At 40.1% G+C, this 16,172-nt stretch overlaps 1 protein-coding gene across 3 annotated transcripts in view; it reads left to right on the forward strand.

Annotated features, from left to right (window-relative positions):
- TFCP2 (transcription factor CP2) overlaps window positions 1-16,172 on the forward strand; it is a 47,869-nt gene that overhangs the window by 10,420 nt on the left and 21,277 nt on the right. For all 3 annotated transcript variants that reach the window (XM_006870039.1, XM_006870040.1, XM_006870041.1), the window contains exons 2-5: window positions 9,998-10,149; window positions 11,213-11,289; window positions 12,980-13,085; window positions 15,064-15,170. In XM_006870039.1, the coding sequence (XP_006870101.1) occupies window positions 9,998-10,149; window positions 11,213-11,289; window positions 12,980-13,085; window positions 15,064-15,170 (442 nt within the window). The remainder of the gene's footprint in view (window positions 1-9,997; window positions 10,150-11,212; window positions 11,290-12,979; window positions 13,086-15,063; window positions 15,171-16,172) is intronic.

Below are 16,172 nucleotides of genomic sequence, written 5' to 3' on the forward strand. Positions count from 1 at the left end.
TTTTTAACAAATCCACAATTTTATTCATTTACTTTTCAATAAGTTTAAATCCTTGAGGGATATAGCATCACACAGATTCTGTGTCCAACAGCCTTAGCAGGAAGATTCCTTTGGAATTTAGCCTGAACCATGCCACTGTTTCTATAGGCATGAGTTACTTTTCCCCAAATTACTCTGGTTTTGTTAGGTTTCCCACCAGGAGTCACTGTGTTATTCTTTGCTTTGTAAACATAAGCACATCTCTTGCCTAAGTAGAATTCGGTTTCATCTCTGGCATAAACACCTTCAATTTTAAGAAGAACTGTATGCTCCTGTTGGTTCCGGAGACCCTGTTTATAGCCAGCAGAAATGGCCTTGGGCCATACATAGCCTTCCAGACATAGTGCCGGCTTTCAAGTCCTTTTCCCAGCAGGCTTGAAGCCATCCTAAAGAGCCAATGCATGAAATCGGCACCTTTTTCACTCCGCTGTAGCTAATAAGCAACTCTGGTTACCGGAGCACCAGTTGTCTAAAGGTGAGGCAACCAGCATCATCAGTCCCACGTCTCTGCAATCCTGTCCTCTTTCTTGCTGGAATCTCTACAAACTACTGGCTGGCAGGGCCCCTGAGCTACTGTGGTAGCTCATGAGGAATATGGGTGAGCCTACACCAGTTATTTAGTGCTCTGGTAGCGTAGTGGTTATGAATCAGGCTGGGAACCGCAAGGTCAACAGTTCGAAACTACCAGCTGTTCCATGGGTGAAAGATGAGGCTTTCTGCTCCTGTAAAGATTTACAGCCTTGGAACCCCTGTACAGGGTCGCTATGAGTCGGAACCGACTCCATGGCACACAACAACAACGTTTCCAAATGCTCCATTGGATATACAAGACTGTCATAATTTTCTAAATAGTAAAACATATTACCTATAATTCTTTCCCCAGCCTCCTTCCCCACTCTACATGCACACACTCCAGTCTCCTTCTAAAGCTCTCTATGGGCTTGATGCTCTTTAGACTTCTTACAGAACTTTCATCCTGGAACTTCTCTGTCATTTTCCTATTTTGGATCTATTTTCCTGGATTACATGTTGGTTTACTCACTTACTTGGTTGAGTTTTTCTACCAGTAGTTTCTCACCAAAGGGTATACAGTAGATCTGGAAATATCTTTATTCTGTAATCTTACTTGATTTATAATTTGATGGGACATAAATTCCTGGTCTGAAAATATTTTTCCACTGATGCTACTGAAAAATTTGATTAGTAGACTTTATTTTTATTTATTTTTAAAAAGACATTTGTTGATCATTCCTCCCCTCCCTGTCATATACACCCAAGACCGGGTCAGTTCCAGCTATAGGTTCGCATATCAGTCTTTCACTTTTCTCCGTAACTCTCTGTATAGTTAGGGTCTTTTTTTGGTTTATAGAAAAATTGTGCCTAGAGTACAGAGACTTCCTATATACTCTACCCCTGCATATTGTTTCTCCTATTAGCACCTTACTTTGCTGTGGTATATTTGTTAACAACTGATGAACCAATTGTTGGCTAAATGCCATCATTTACATTAGGATTACACTTTGGGTTGTATACTAATAGGGGTTTTAAAAAATGTGTAACATGTATCCACTGTTAAAGTAATATTACCACCATTATAAGATCTGCAGGAGGAAGAGAAGGAGAAAATTTCATGAACTCTACCACTGTGAGCATAAAGTAGAAAGGGACAGCTAAAAGCCGATTTGCCTTTTCATAGGACTAGCATTCTGGTACTTTTAGGATTTTCCCATACTTATTTTTATTGACACCTGCTTGTTTTCCTTAAGCAGTTAAAGCCTTACAAACAGAAAAGTGCTTGCCTTTTTGTGCAGGAGAGGGATGTGGGCCTAGGGAGAGTATCATACTTTGTTTGGAACCATACTTGGTGGTTGGGTGGGATGGGCAAGAGAGAAGAACCTAAAGGACAGAAAGGTGGTGAGTAAATGCTTGCCAGTGAAGAGGGAAGCATACTGGTGGGGAATGTGTGTGTGTGGTTTGGAGGAAGCTGGTCGACATTTTGAAATTGAAAAGAAACTTTGGAGGTACAACAATATAAAGCACTAAGTGTGGTTTCCCTTCGTCACCAAACCAAACAAATACGCATCTGTTGGTGCTTCCTAGTTGCGTCATGCTGTGATTGAAGATACCAGGTCTTTGAATATGGAAATTGGAGTTCTGCTTTCTATATGAAAATTGTCAGATCCCAAGGATGGATAACCCGTGAATATTGTTACAAGTTACCATTTATCACCTAAATGAGAAGTCATTGATTTCAGAAATTTAATAAAAGAGCCTGGTAGTAATGATGACACAGGTGATATTTTCAGCTAGCAGTGTTTTAATGAGGTTTGTAGGTTGGTAATAGCGAATCCTGTAATGTATGGAAAAAAACTGAGAAAGGTGGCCTACATCTGGCCAATCTCTAGAGGTAGGGCTTTGCCAGAGAGGTAAATACATGGCAGTTGGCAAAACTGTTAGGCAGAGGGGCAAAGTGAGAGAACAACATCCAGCTTCATTTTGTTAGACACTTTGAGATAGACATAGGAATGGCCCAGGCTCATTGTCATTGAGTTGATTCTGATCCATAGCAACCCTGTAGGATAGAGTAGAACTGCTGCCCTACAGGGACTGCCACATCTTCCTTGGAGCAGCTGGTGGGTTCAAACTGCTGGCCTTTTTGGTGAGCATCTTAGTGCTTAATCACTGTACCTCTGGTCTCTCAGAACTGAGCTGAGGAAATAGAAATGGCTTATACCACAGAAGCACTTTGTAAAAGTGCTTAAAGAACATTAAGGCCAATTTGGAATCTGGAAAAAAGTTCCCAAACAGAATTTCCACAGAAAGCAGGTCAGATGAGCAGTATCTCTCTCAGGGCAGCATAAAAGCCAGGTGTGGTATACTTTTTGTCTACTTGTGTGTGGGCCTCTCAGACAATGCATACTCCAGGTTGGAAGTTGGATGGGAATAGTTAAGCTACTCAGTGCAGACTCCTGATGTGGCACTGTAGGATCAGCATCGGACTGTGAACCACGAGGTCAGCAGTTCAAACCTAGCAGGCACCCCTTGGACACCCTATAGAAGGTCTCTGTGAGTTGAAACTGACTCGATGATACAACATCGAGGAGCAGCAACCAGAAGCACACTAGTTCCTTTGAAATTACATAATTTTTACTCTATTTAAAAAGAATTCATTTCCACCTTATTGAACATGAGCAATGCTTAAGGATAGTGAACCAGGAAGAATGAACAAAGAGGAAAAACAGTAGGTGTTGGCAGAATAATTTATTTTGACAAAATTTAGGATAACAGTGATTCTGTGTTCTGTAAGGGGACCTCATGTCTCATCTGTCACGTGTTTATTGCTGTAGCTCAGGCAGCTAAAGTAGAGCCCAGAACATAGGTGCTCAAAGACTATTTTGTTGAATAATTGGAGGAAAGATTTTATATTTTTAAGCTTTTATTGTGAATTGAGTAGTAGTTTACATGGGAGAACCTTGGTTTTACACTCATTGTTTCATAGCAATTATTACAGTCCCCTCTGTGCATCATCCATCGTTCAATAGTATTTGCTTGTATTTCCTCTGCTTTTTTGTGGGGGTGGGATGTACACCAAAACACTCAGGAATATATAATCATTTGAACAACCAAAGGGCACATTCTGCAAGTCTGCCTCCTGGCTGCCAGCACTCAGCCTCTCCCTTTCCATGAGTCTAGAGTCCTCAGATGCTCTATCTCTCCTTGGTCCTCATCTCTACCTCCATCTCAGGTGTTGCTGTTATGCCCAGAATTCGGGGTCCCCAAAGACCACCAAGGAGCCGACACCGATGGAAGTGTACAAGGGTTGTTTATTCAAGCTCCAGCTCCGACCCCGTCTGCATCCGACACAGTGGACGAAGGATGGAGCCTGGGGCTCGGACTCCACCTGCATCCGATGCAGCTGATGAGGGATGGAGCCTCGAACCCCCAGTTATTCAAGCCCGAGCTCGGACTCCACCTGCATCCGATGCAGCGGATGAGGGATGGAGCCTCAAACTCCCAGTTTGGCAGGGTTTTTATAGAGTTTTCAAGCAAGCTCAGGGTTTTTCAGCTTTACAATATTTGGATTGGTTGCCATTTGGCAAAGTATGAGATGTTACAGTTTAATTGGTCAGTACTGGTGGTCTTTTGTTCTTAGGCTAGGATAAGGAAAACATCTGTCATCTGGCCTTGGGTTGTCCTGTCTATTACTTATCTAGTTCTTGCTGTTGCTAGGGGTGAAAAGATATTCTAAGGCAACGTGAGCTGATTTAGCACGTTCCTGGAACAGGAGGACGTGTTCAGGCTAATGTACATAATGGAGTCTTTTTCTTGGTCCTACATTGCTGCTTCTCTGTATAGGGTTCCATATTCCGCTTAAGGTCTTCTGTTCCTAGAATGTAAGATTAACTATCCCCACCTTTATGTTACAAAACTTCTACCTTTACAGTTGTGACAATCACAGTTAGTCATGGTAACTACTCACTGTTGAATCCTTACACTAGAGTCTTATCCTTACACTAGACCTGTCTAGACAAAACCATTGGGGGTGGGGGGCGGAGAATTCTACTTTCCCCTGTACAATCTGAAACTAAACTCCCTCTTGAAAACTTGTAAGCCAGTTGCTTTGTGCATTTATAACCCTCCTTCCCCCATTTTAGGTAGTCAATGTCTAAGTTGCCCATCCCTATCACCTCTGCATACAGAGAGGGTAGAAGGAAGACTTCTTCCCTCTCCGTTGGTATTTTGAGCTACTGCATCCATAAGTACAGGTCAAGTTCATCAAATTGTAGCAATTTATACTTGTTTTCTTGATCCAGTTTTTAAATCTTATTTTTTGTGATCTTCAAGCCCTTGAAGCTGGGTTGAATGGGTACTGTCTGCAAGTTTGGGCATTCTTGTGCGTCTCCTCTGGACACTCCACTCGCAGCTCTAGCTGGAAAGATTTTGAATGGATTTACTGACCTAGTGTCATGCTGTGAGTGCTTACCCCCAGTAGTAGTGCTTGATGGATATGCACAGACCTGAGCCAGCTTCCTCATCCTCGGTGGTCATGGTTCAAGATAGTTCACAGGTGGCCTCTTGGTCTTGATCATCATAACTGACAGAGATCAAGCATCTTACCTTGGTTTACTAAGACACAGCAGTAAGTAATTTAACTGACTAGTTCCTCCCCACAATTTGATAGGTATGGGGTAGTCTGGGAGGGAGTTAAAAACTTCCCAGATGATTCTGATGTGCAGCCATGTTTATAAGCCACTGATACTTGGATGTGCCTTCCTTATAGACCTAACTCAGAATGTAGTACAAGCAGTGCCTGGATTACACAGATAACTTGTCCTTGGTTCTTTAATGTTATGGAAATTTGCCCTCATTTAAAAATGATTGAACCAACCCCTGAAATAAAAAAATCTCACTGCCCCAGAGTTGATTCAAACTCATGGCAACTTTTCTGTTGTTGGCAAATGCCGTCAAGTTGGTGTTGACTCATAGCAACCCTGTATAGGGTTTCTGAGAAGCGGCTGATGAGTGTGAACCACTGACCTTGTGATTAGCAGTCCAGTATATAGGACAGGATTGAACTGCTCCATAGGGTTTCTGCGGCTACAAATCTTTGTGGAAGTCGACTGCCTCATCTTTTCCCCATGGAGTGATTTACGGGTTCGAGTCATCGACCTTGTGGTTAGTGGTTTAGTGCTTAACTCACTGTGTCACAAGGCATACTTGAAATAAATCCTTCACTTGTTGTTCATATAGCTTTTCAATCTTTGAAAAGGCGTAAGTCTTTTCTTGCACTAAAGTAAGGGTCAATAAGAACTGTATGTACCTGTTTTGGCTTATCTGCAAATTTGACTTAAAGGCTTACTTAGATTTAAAGACAAGGAGCCCTGGTGGTGCTGTAGGATGAGCACTGACTACTAACTGCAAGGTTGGTAGTTCAAACCCACCAGCTGCTGCTTGAGAGAAAGATGAGGATTTATGTTCCCTTAAAAATTTACAACCTTGGAAATTCTGTATCAGGGTCACTATGAGTTGGAATTGACTAAATACCAGTGGGTTTGGCTTGGTTGGTAGACATACACACTTGGGAGCGATTGGATCTCATTCATAACCTCTGGGGGCTGCCTGTAATTCGGTCAAGTATAGCAGAAGATCACTTGAAAACTATTGTATTTCCAGAATTTAATAAGCGGGTCTGGATTACAGGTTTAAGACAGTCTTCATTATAAATGTTGGGTGGTGAATTTAGTAGCATTCTTTTTTGCTTCATAAAAGAGAGTTAAAAAATGAGAGAGCCACGAGGAACCAATAAGGATGAGGCAACAGAAGAGTCATTTTTCTAGTATGGGATGGGCAGGGAAGAAGAATCCCATGAAAAAATAGAGAAGAGTTACACAAAGTACCATTTGTATAAGCTATTTGTGTGAATCTCTGTATTTGTCAATTAAAGTACGTAAATCTCTGTTCTTGGTAGCGAATTCAGTTTTACTTGAAATACTTGCCTTTTATTATTTTTAATACTGATCAAGGGGTTGTAAATAAACTTTAAGGTAGTACAAAGTTCAAAAGGACTGAAGAGAACAGAATAATAATTTTCAAACTGCAAGTTGTGGCCAAGATTTTAAAAAATGAAGTCAAACAGAAAATATATCAAAGTGTATCACATGTAGTGAGGATAAGTATTGTTTTGTGAAACTTGTTTCAGTTTTATAGACACAGATGTGTGTATACTGAGTCATAATATATAATGTTTTTCTTAATGTGAATGGTATTCAAAGCTGGGCTTCCAACTAGTTCATCCCCTGCTGATAATTTGCATTTCTACCCCAGGTAAATTGCATCACTCTCTCTTTTTAACAAGTTTCCCAGATGGTTCTTATATATTTATATATCTACTCCAGATGTAGATTATGATTCAGTATATCTGGGGTAGAAATGCAAATGCTCAACAGGGAATGAAACTAGAATGAACTAGGTTGAAAGTCTGATTCAGAAAAGTCTGAAACCCCCACCCCAGGACTAAGAATGTATCAGTGAGAAGATGAAGGAAAAGAAGTGGTTGTCTGATCACTCCCTTAATGAGGCCAGGTTGATGATTATTTATATGAGGTGTTTTTTTTTTTTTCCTACTCTCCCATATATTTTTGTGTGTTTTGGATTGCTTATTGCAATTGCTGTTGGTTGCTTATTCTTTGGATTAGTCATATTGCTCTTTATTACTGGTTCATTACCTGAGGAGTGAAAATAAGTATATTTTATTAATAATGTAGCTCAAGGATTCATGGTATTAACTTGCATTCTGAGATATTAATTTTAGTTGTCTATTTTTTCCTAGGTATATTGGCTTTTGGAATGTACCCTTTAGCTTTGCCTGTTTTTCTGTCTTTTTCTTGTGGTTTTTTTTTTTAAGCATAGCTATTGTAAGTAGGGCGTCCTGGTGTTGTGATTACTAACCACTAAGTCAGCAGTTCAAATCCAAGGAGGTTTACGCCTTGTAAACTCTTTACAGGGTCTATACAGCGTCGCTATGAGTTGGAACTGACTCAAGGCACTTAACAGTATTCTAAGTAAAAGTCCTGGTGGTGCTGTAAGTCAGGCATTGGGCTGCTAACCACAAGGTCAGTGGTTCAAACCTACTTTGAGGGAGAAAGCTTTTAAACCCTATTCAGGGTCGCTATGAGTAGGAACTGATAACCAACCAACCAACCATTGCTGTAAGATTTGCAGTCTTGGAAACCCTACACAGGATCACTGTCAGTTGGAATCAACTGGATAGCAGTTTTGTTTGTTTTTGTTTAGTCTAAGGAAGAAGTGATAATGGTATAGTGGTTAAAGTGCTTGGCTGGTAACTGAAAGGTCAGAAGTTTGAATTTACCAGCCACTAGGAAGGACAAGTAGCATAGTGGTAACGAATCTGGCTGCGAACCTCAAGGTCAGCAGTTCGAAACTACCAGATGTTCCATGGGAGAAAGATGAATTGGAACACACTCCATGGCACATAAGAACAACAACAAAGGAAGGACAAAAGGAGCTTTGGTAGTGTAGTGGTTACGAATCGGGCTGTGAACCTTAAGGTCAGCAGTTCGAGACTATAAGTTGTCCCGTGGGAAAAACACGAGGCTTTCTGCTCCCGTAAAGATTTACAGTCTTGGAAACCCTGTACAGGGTCGCTATGAGTCAGAACCGATTCTACGGCACATCACAAGGAGGGACAAGGAGTCCTGGTGTGGCGCTGTGGTGGGCTTATGTGCTGGACTGCGAATTTGGTTTGAACCACAAGGTTGGCAGTTCAAGCTCACCAGCTGTTTCTTGGAAACCCTATATAGGGTCGCTGTGGGTTGGAACCGACTCGACAGCACTTAACAGCAACAACAATAGGAGGGACAAAGATGAGACAATCTGCTTCCATAAATTTTACAGTTTCGGAAACCCTATAGGGCAATTCTACTCTGTTCTATAGGGTAGGAGTCAGAATCAACTCACTGGCAGTGGGTTTTTTGTTTTTCTTAATTGTAAGATTGTTTAATATCTTCATTTAAGGATTCACCATTACTATCAAGTTTTATTGTAGAGCAAAGAATTCTTTAGAAGCTTTGGAATAGAGGACTTTCATTATCTATTGTTTAACAAACTAATAATTTATTATTCTCATAAATCTGTAGGTTGGCTGCAGTTCTGCTCTATGTGGGGTCAGCTGAGGCTAGTCAGCAAGGAGGCCTGTTCTGGAACCTCCTAGATGGCTCACTCACATGTCTAATGCTGGACCACTGGACCCAGGCCCTGTTTTACCTGATGGTTCAGGGTTACCCCAAATGCAAAAGTGGAAGCTGCCAATCCTTCTTAAAGATTAGTTCCTAGGCCAGAGCTGATACACTGCTGCATCCTTCATGCTTTCTTTGTTAAAACAAATCACCGGGCCAGCCTAGATTCAGTGTACAAAATGGTGTGAATACCAGGAGATGCTGGTCATTCGAGACCACCTTTGGAGACTAGTACCACAGGGACATTTAGTAGCAGAGTCATGAAATCACATGCAGTTTTTATAGAAAGTTACCATTGGATTGTTGGAGTCTGTGGGTAGTGCGTATAGTTAAGTGGTTAACTCATAACCAGAAAGTTGGCAGTTAAGAGTCCACCCAGGAGTGCTTCAGGAAAATGGCCTGCTACTCTGTTCCAAAAATGAAGCCACTGAAAGCCCTGTGGAGCACAGTTCTATTCTGACATAAACAACAGGACTTCAAACGTTTGTGGGAAAGTACCATTATCTTTTCATTCCATTTTTCTACACACATTTTGAAGCCCCCTCATTTGGGGTCAGCATGAGTTGGAATCGATCCATGGTAACTTTAATGCTCCGGACACCTGCCTACTTGCCTTGGTTACTCAAAAAGTTGTTTAGTGTTGTCAACTTTATAGGGTTCCCAAGGAGCAGCTGGTGGGTTTGAACCGCTGACCTTGGGTTAGCAGTTCAGTGCTTATCCTACAGCGCCACACCAAGTAGAGCTTATGAAACCTCTCTCTCCCGTAAGTCTTTTTCTAGAAGAAGGCATCCCATTAACTGGTAGGCCTGAAAAGAGATGGTTAAACTATAGTTGTGAACTAGTAGAAACCATTCAAAGGCCTACTTTATCCCAAGAGGTTAATTTATACCTCAAGGAACCTTAAGACTGAGCAGCTCTTCATGAATTCCCGGAAGAACTCCTGCTTGTGATTCCTGGAAACATTCTCAGGACACTTAAGGGGTTTTGGCAGTGAATATTTGTCATCACTCATTTAGTGTGGTCAGGGGGACATTTTAGCAGGTAATCTGAATCAAATGATCTGGAAGAACTTTCACCAAATTGAGTTATGTTTATGAGTTTCATTTTTTCAAAAGCAAGTTAGAGTTACATTGTTGCAACTTTACATCAGCTCTTGCACCATTTCAGATGTAAATGTAAGCCATTTGTTGGTTTTATTTCAGTGATGTCCTGGCATTGCCCATTTTTAAACAAGAAGAGTCCAGTTTGCCTCCTGATAATGAGAATAAAATCCTGCCTTTCCAGTATGTGCTCTGTGCTGCAACCTCTCCAGCAGTGAAGCTCCACGATGAAACACTGACCTATCTCAATCAAGGTTAGGCGCTTCCTCATTCACTAGTATTGTTGCAGAACGGCTGGACTCATGACCTTTTTTTTTTGTTGTTGTATATTAAGCGCACCTTTATTTATAAGTTTGCTGAGGTTTTAGGGAGATATTTGAATCTGTGAATAGATATATTCATGCATTTTTTTTTTTTAATTAAATGTTTTTATTTTGCATTGAGTGAAAGTTTACAGGGCACATCATCAGTTTCACATTCAACCATTCATATAGCTTGTTTCATTACATTGATTATTATCCCCGCTATATATCATCAGTTTACAGTGTTTCTCTATCCTCTTTAGCTTTTTTTTTTTTTTGGATGTGGGGGGACTTGGCTTATTGGAATTTACAGTCTCGGCTTTTAGGGAAGGTTTTTACATTTGTCTGTGGATATCCAGGGCTCACGTATGAGATTACTAACAAGCATTACTGAATAATCAGATGAGGGACAGTTTGTTATGTCTACTAGGTAGCTAGAGTCTGATCCTCAGAGCCTATGGTTTGGACGGTCAACAACGCTTGGGCCCACAGGGGCTTGGCCTCCTGACCGGGTCTGTGCTGTCTGCATCTGTGGACTCATGACCTTTTATTAGGTACACCTACATGGACACTTTTCTTTCTAGTATGGTCTAGGAAGCCTTACTAGAAGCCTTAGAGATTCGCGTTTCAGTGTCAACTTGTTAAGTATTACAGGCTCTTTTGTGTACCTGCTCATGTTTAGTTCCCATCTCCCTATTTCTGATCCATCTAGCCTGGCCACCACACTTGCTGATTACTGTCTGAGAAGTATTACCCTGCTTAATACTGTTATTTACCAGCTGTGGACTTGGACAAGTTGCATAAAGTCTTTACATTTCCATTTCTGTACCTGTAAAAATGGAATTGATAATACCTTCGATAATGTATGAAAGCACTTAATATAGGCGTGTAGTTGCTGTTACTAATACTAATAAACATTGTACTCTAGTATGTTAAGACAATTGAATTATATTCTTTCTGAATCTTGAAAAGTTAACTTGTGGTGACTATAATATGTAATTACTTTTTCTTCTAGGACAATCTTATGAAATTCGAATGCTAGACAATAGGAAACTTGGAGAACTTCCAGAAATTAATGGCAAGTTGGTAAAGGTAAATTAAAATGAATAAACCATTTCTCTACACAGTGCCCTTTTATAGACCTTTTAAGGATATTTTGGGTAATACTCTTGTGCTTCCATATAGGACTGGATTGAAATGTTTTACTTGCCACAGTTTGCTGGCAAACTGGGAAACGGATGTGCTAATTCCTTGGGATCAGATTGAACCCCTCTCTTGACACACGGATTTTTAGGAGCTGCATGAACAGATTCCATGCCCAGGGTGCTCTCCTAGCTTAGTAAAGTTCCGTTTTAAAGATACTCCAGTGTCACTTTGGGTAATTGGTCTAGTAGCAAGGAAAACTGAAGCTACTGTTGATGAAAAGCAGTTCTCTTAGTCTAGACTGAAAATGATTTTGAGAATCCATAGCACAGTTGGGGCAGAGGAGTCTTTTTAACAGCTGTACATGGTGACAGGAGGGATTCAGACACCTTCACAAAGTAAAGGCAACAACAAGGAAAGCTGATAGAAAAAGGTCCTACCTATCCTCAGTTTTCACAGGTTCTGTGGTGTAGGGTAGCAAGCAGGAGACTTGGTGAGCTTTCTTACACATCTGAAATGCTGAGTCAAATATGACAAGACAATGATAGAAGCTTATAGAAATGCTTCTCAAAGAGTCCTTTATGTCAGGGCACACAGTCCTTTATGTCAGTCAGTAATGGTGTTGGGCCAAGTTTTAAACATGGTTACCAGTTAAATATAAAGATCATATCTAGACAACAATATAGTTTATCCTGAAATAAAGCTTGGTATAATTTGTGTTTTAGAGTGAAATAGGCCTTAAAAAAATTAATTTGATAACCAGTCAGGGGCTACTCCTGTTAGTCATCACTTTTTCATCACTGATTTTCAAGGAATCCTGTGATAATTTGAGTTTGTTGTCGTTGCTGCTGCTGCTCTTTATATATATAAAATACCCTTTGCTACAATGTATAAAAAGTAAATTTTGAGGGGTAATTAGAATTATAAATGAAATTGTGATTTAATCCAGAGAATTCAAATACATTAGAGCAGAATTTGCCTTGCTGCACAGAGATCCCCATTCATTTTGACTGAAAGTAACAATGATAGAGGGCTCCAAGTGGGAATAAAGTCAGGAAATATTCCATACAGGAGCTACCGCTGTATCATAATATACCTTAGCATAGGAAACACTGAGACAGTCTGCAGGAAAGAAACCAGTTCAACCTTTCCTAAAATTATTTGGAAAATGACCTGTTTTTTTTCCCCCTGCAACTAATGATAGTGTTTAAATGCCTTCATAATGACCCTTTATAGGGTTTACAAGAAGCAGCTGGTGAGTTTGAACCACCAACCTTGCGGTCCAGTGCTTATCCTACAGCGCCAACCAGGACTCCAGTGGTACATGTAAACTTCTTATATACAAGGAACTTTAAAAGGGTCATGGAAAAATTCTGTTATCTTTTAATTCCATTTTTCCATGAACTTTTTGAAATCCCTCATGTATTCAGTATTCAGAAAACCTTTTTTTTTTTTGGTAAAAAAATATATAGTAAAACACTGGCCCGTTCAACAATTTTTACAGTATGCGTAATTCAGTGACAGTATTTTCATCATGTTGTACAGCTATCACCACTTACCAAATGATTCCCCCACCATTGAAGGAAACTCGGTGCTCACCAAACCAAGACTTGTTTCACTTGCTTTGTTGCTTCTTTAGAGTATATTCCGTGTGGTGTTCCACGACAGACGACTGCAGTACACTGAACATCAGCAGCTGGAGGGTTGGAGGTGGAACCGACCTGGAGATAGAATTCTTGACATAGGTGAGTTGAGAGAATCTGTAGTCTAGGAAATGCCTTTAACTGTGGACTGAGAATTGGTTTTCTTTACTTGACATTTATTGTTGTTGTTGTTATGTGTCTGGAGTCAGTTCCGACTCATAGCGACCCTGTACAGGGTTTCTGAAGCTGTGAATCTTTACAGGAACAGAAAGCCTCATCTTTTTCCCGTGGAACAGCTGGTAGTTTCGAACTGCTGACCTTAAGATTAGTAGCTAGATTCGTAGCCACTACGCTACCAGAGCTCCTTTTACTTGACATTTACTTGATTCAAAATGCTTTAGCTGCTCAATTAGCATGAACTTGGAAATAGTTATTGATTAAACATGATACCAGAATTGAATTTGAAATTACTAATAATTCATTTCCAGAACAACTGGGTGATCCTTTGAGTAGTATGTAAAAGAGAACAGATATTTTCCTAATTTGTTGCAAGTGCCTTTGTTTTGCTAATGCTTGAGGGCCAGATTAGTGAGGTATTTTACTAAAGCTGGAGGTCTGTGGAGTCTATGTCTCTTAAGGGTTTGCAGTTCAGATTTTTACCTACTACTTTGCTCTACAGTTGGCTGCTAACCTCAAGGCTAGCAGTTTGAAACTACCAGCTGTTCTGCAGGAAAAAAAAGGAGGCTTTTAGCTCTTGTAAAGATTTACAGCTTCAGAAATACTGTACAGCGTTGCTATGAGTTGGAATCAACTCCACAGCACATAACTGCCAGCACCACTTTGCTACATAGAGTAGAATTTGTTTCTCCTCAGTTTTAGGACATACGGGAAAGATGCCACAGTCTCTCTTAATGAGCATACTTTTAATCCAAGTACTACTAGTTTGACCTTAAAACAGCGATTGTTCTCATACCTATTGTCATCGAGTTAATGCCAACTCCTAGTGCCCCTGTGTGACAGAGTAGACCTACCCCATAGGGCGTCCTAGGCTGCCGTCTTTATGAAAGCAGACTGCCACAGGCTGGATTCGAACCCACTGACCTTTTGTTTTTCCTTTTGATTAGCAGCTGAGCGCTTAACCACTGTGCTGTTACGACTCCTAGGTTCTTATATAGATATTCTGATATTCTGATATGCATTTGATAAACTGACTTTAGGGTAAATCCAACACAAACTCTGTGCAGTGGGACCCACTTAATGCTTTGAGTAAGATGACAAACAGTAGTGTAGTTACAGCATAGTAAAATAATGCCAGCTTGGCTTTTCATTTCCCCAGTTTGAACATTAATACAAGTCAGGGAATGACACTCAAGTATCTGCCACGAGGAATGGCAAGCACTGTACTTCTAAAGTCCATTAAGTTTTGTTTCCCTCTTGAGTCTAAGATTTGCCACTCTGTTGTAGGATTATTTGGTGACTTGAAAAGTTAACCTCAATCTTTGTGATAAATTTTGCCCTCTTCTGTCCTTGATATAGTGCTTTCTGTTTTCATTTGACTTCCTGCTTCCCTTTTGTATTATGTATAATAATATTTCAGGGTGCTTCTAGCAGTAACACTAATTGTGGGACTGGAGGTGGTGCAGTTATAAATTATAGTTACATCACTAATCTAGCGTGTAGACTTAGTCAATCTTTAAGCAGAATTTTGGCAAATTAAAAGGCTGCTTTTAAATGGTCTTGTTAAAAGCTTTTTAAAGTAGAAAAAAATACTCAGAAAGAAAGTACTTTTTTTGTTGTTGTTGTGTGCTGTCAATTTGGTTATGACTTAGAGCAACCCTGTATATGGTTTCCAAGAGCAGCTTGTGGGTTTAAACCTTTTGGTTACCCGTCCAGTGTTTATCCTACAGTGCCACACAGAGGTCAGTTTTAGCTTTAATTAAGCCCTTTTTATTAGCAAGAGAGGTTTTAGGGTATGCTACATAACAATTTTGGTAACTAGAGACCAGGAATATATAAAGAATCAGTTATTATTATAATCCCAGTAGCCCTCAGCATTGTTCATTATTGTTTTGTTTCTCAGATATCCCAATGTCTGTGGGTATAATTGATCCTAGGGCTAACCCAACTCAGCTAAATACAGTGGAGTTCCTATGGGACCCTGCAAAGAGAACATCTGTGTTTATTCAGGTAAGGCATCGAAGACATGGTTCCAGTTATGAAGAGCATTTCTACCAGCTTATTTCTAAATGTATAAAACATGTTGAATATGAAATCTTTACAGGACTTCAGCCTGTCAAGTCCAGACACCTCAGTACATGCCTGAAAGCAGTGAGGCTGCGTTCTCAACTACTCTTCTAATTACCCTAATATGTTTATTCATCTCTCTCCAAAGTGCATGTTACTGGCAGTATCATAGTTCATCCTTTGGATATACCATATAACTTTCGTTAAATAATATAGCAATTATTTAGCATTTCCGTTGTTCTAACTTTTTTATTAATATCAGTAAGATTATTTTGAATCTTTATAATTCACTTTTTATTTACGCATCTATCTGATCATGTCCTTTGTGTAGATTACTTAAATTCTAAATTTTTTTGTGTGTGTCTGAACTGAGTGATCGTTTGCATGGGAAAACATCAGCTGTATACCATCGTTTCATTGCAATGATTACATCATTTAATAGTATTTACTTCCTTCCATTCCCTCTGTTTTCTCTGTTTTGTTTTTTTTTGGTGGGTAGTAGGGGTGGAGGTGAGGAGATGTACACAAAAACACTCAAGAATACATAATAATTTAAATAACCAAAGGGCATATTCTGCAAGCCTGCCTCTTGGCCGCCAGCACTCAGTCTCTTTCTTTCCATGAGTCTAGAGTCCTTAGCTGCTCTCTCTCTCCATGTCATCATCTCTGCCTCCATCTCTGTTGTCGCTGCTTCTCTGGATAGGGTCTTGCATTCCACTCGTGCTCTTCTCCCTTGATGATCCTAAGGGCCCTCTGTTTCTGGACTGTAAGATTAACTACTCCCCCAATTTTGTTACAAAACTTATACCTTTACAGTTGTGACAGTTGCAATTAGTCATGATAACAGTTACTTACTATTGAATCATAAGAATCTTATCCACATCTCTTTTCACCAGATCCATCTAGACAAGATGAAAACTATTCAGGGAGACTCTTATCTTCCCC

The sequence above is a fragment of the Chrysochloris asiatica genome, unplaced genomic scaffold, assembly GCF_000296735.1.
Source record: "Chrysochloris asiatica unplaced genomic scaffold, ChrAsi1.0 scaffold00138, whole genome shotgun sequence".
NCBI classification, from domain to species: domain Eukaryota; kingdom Metazoa; phylum Chordata; class Mammalia; order Afrosoricida; family Chrysochloridae; genus Chrysochloris; species Chrysochloris asiatica.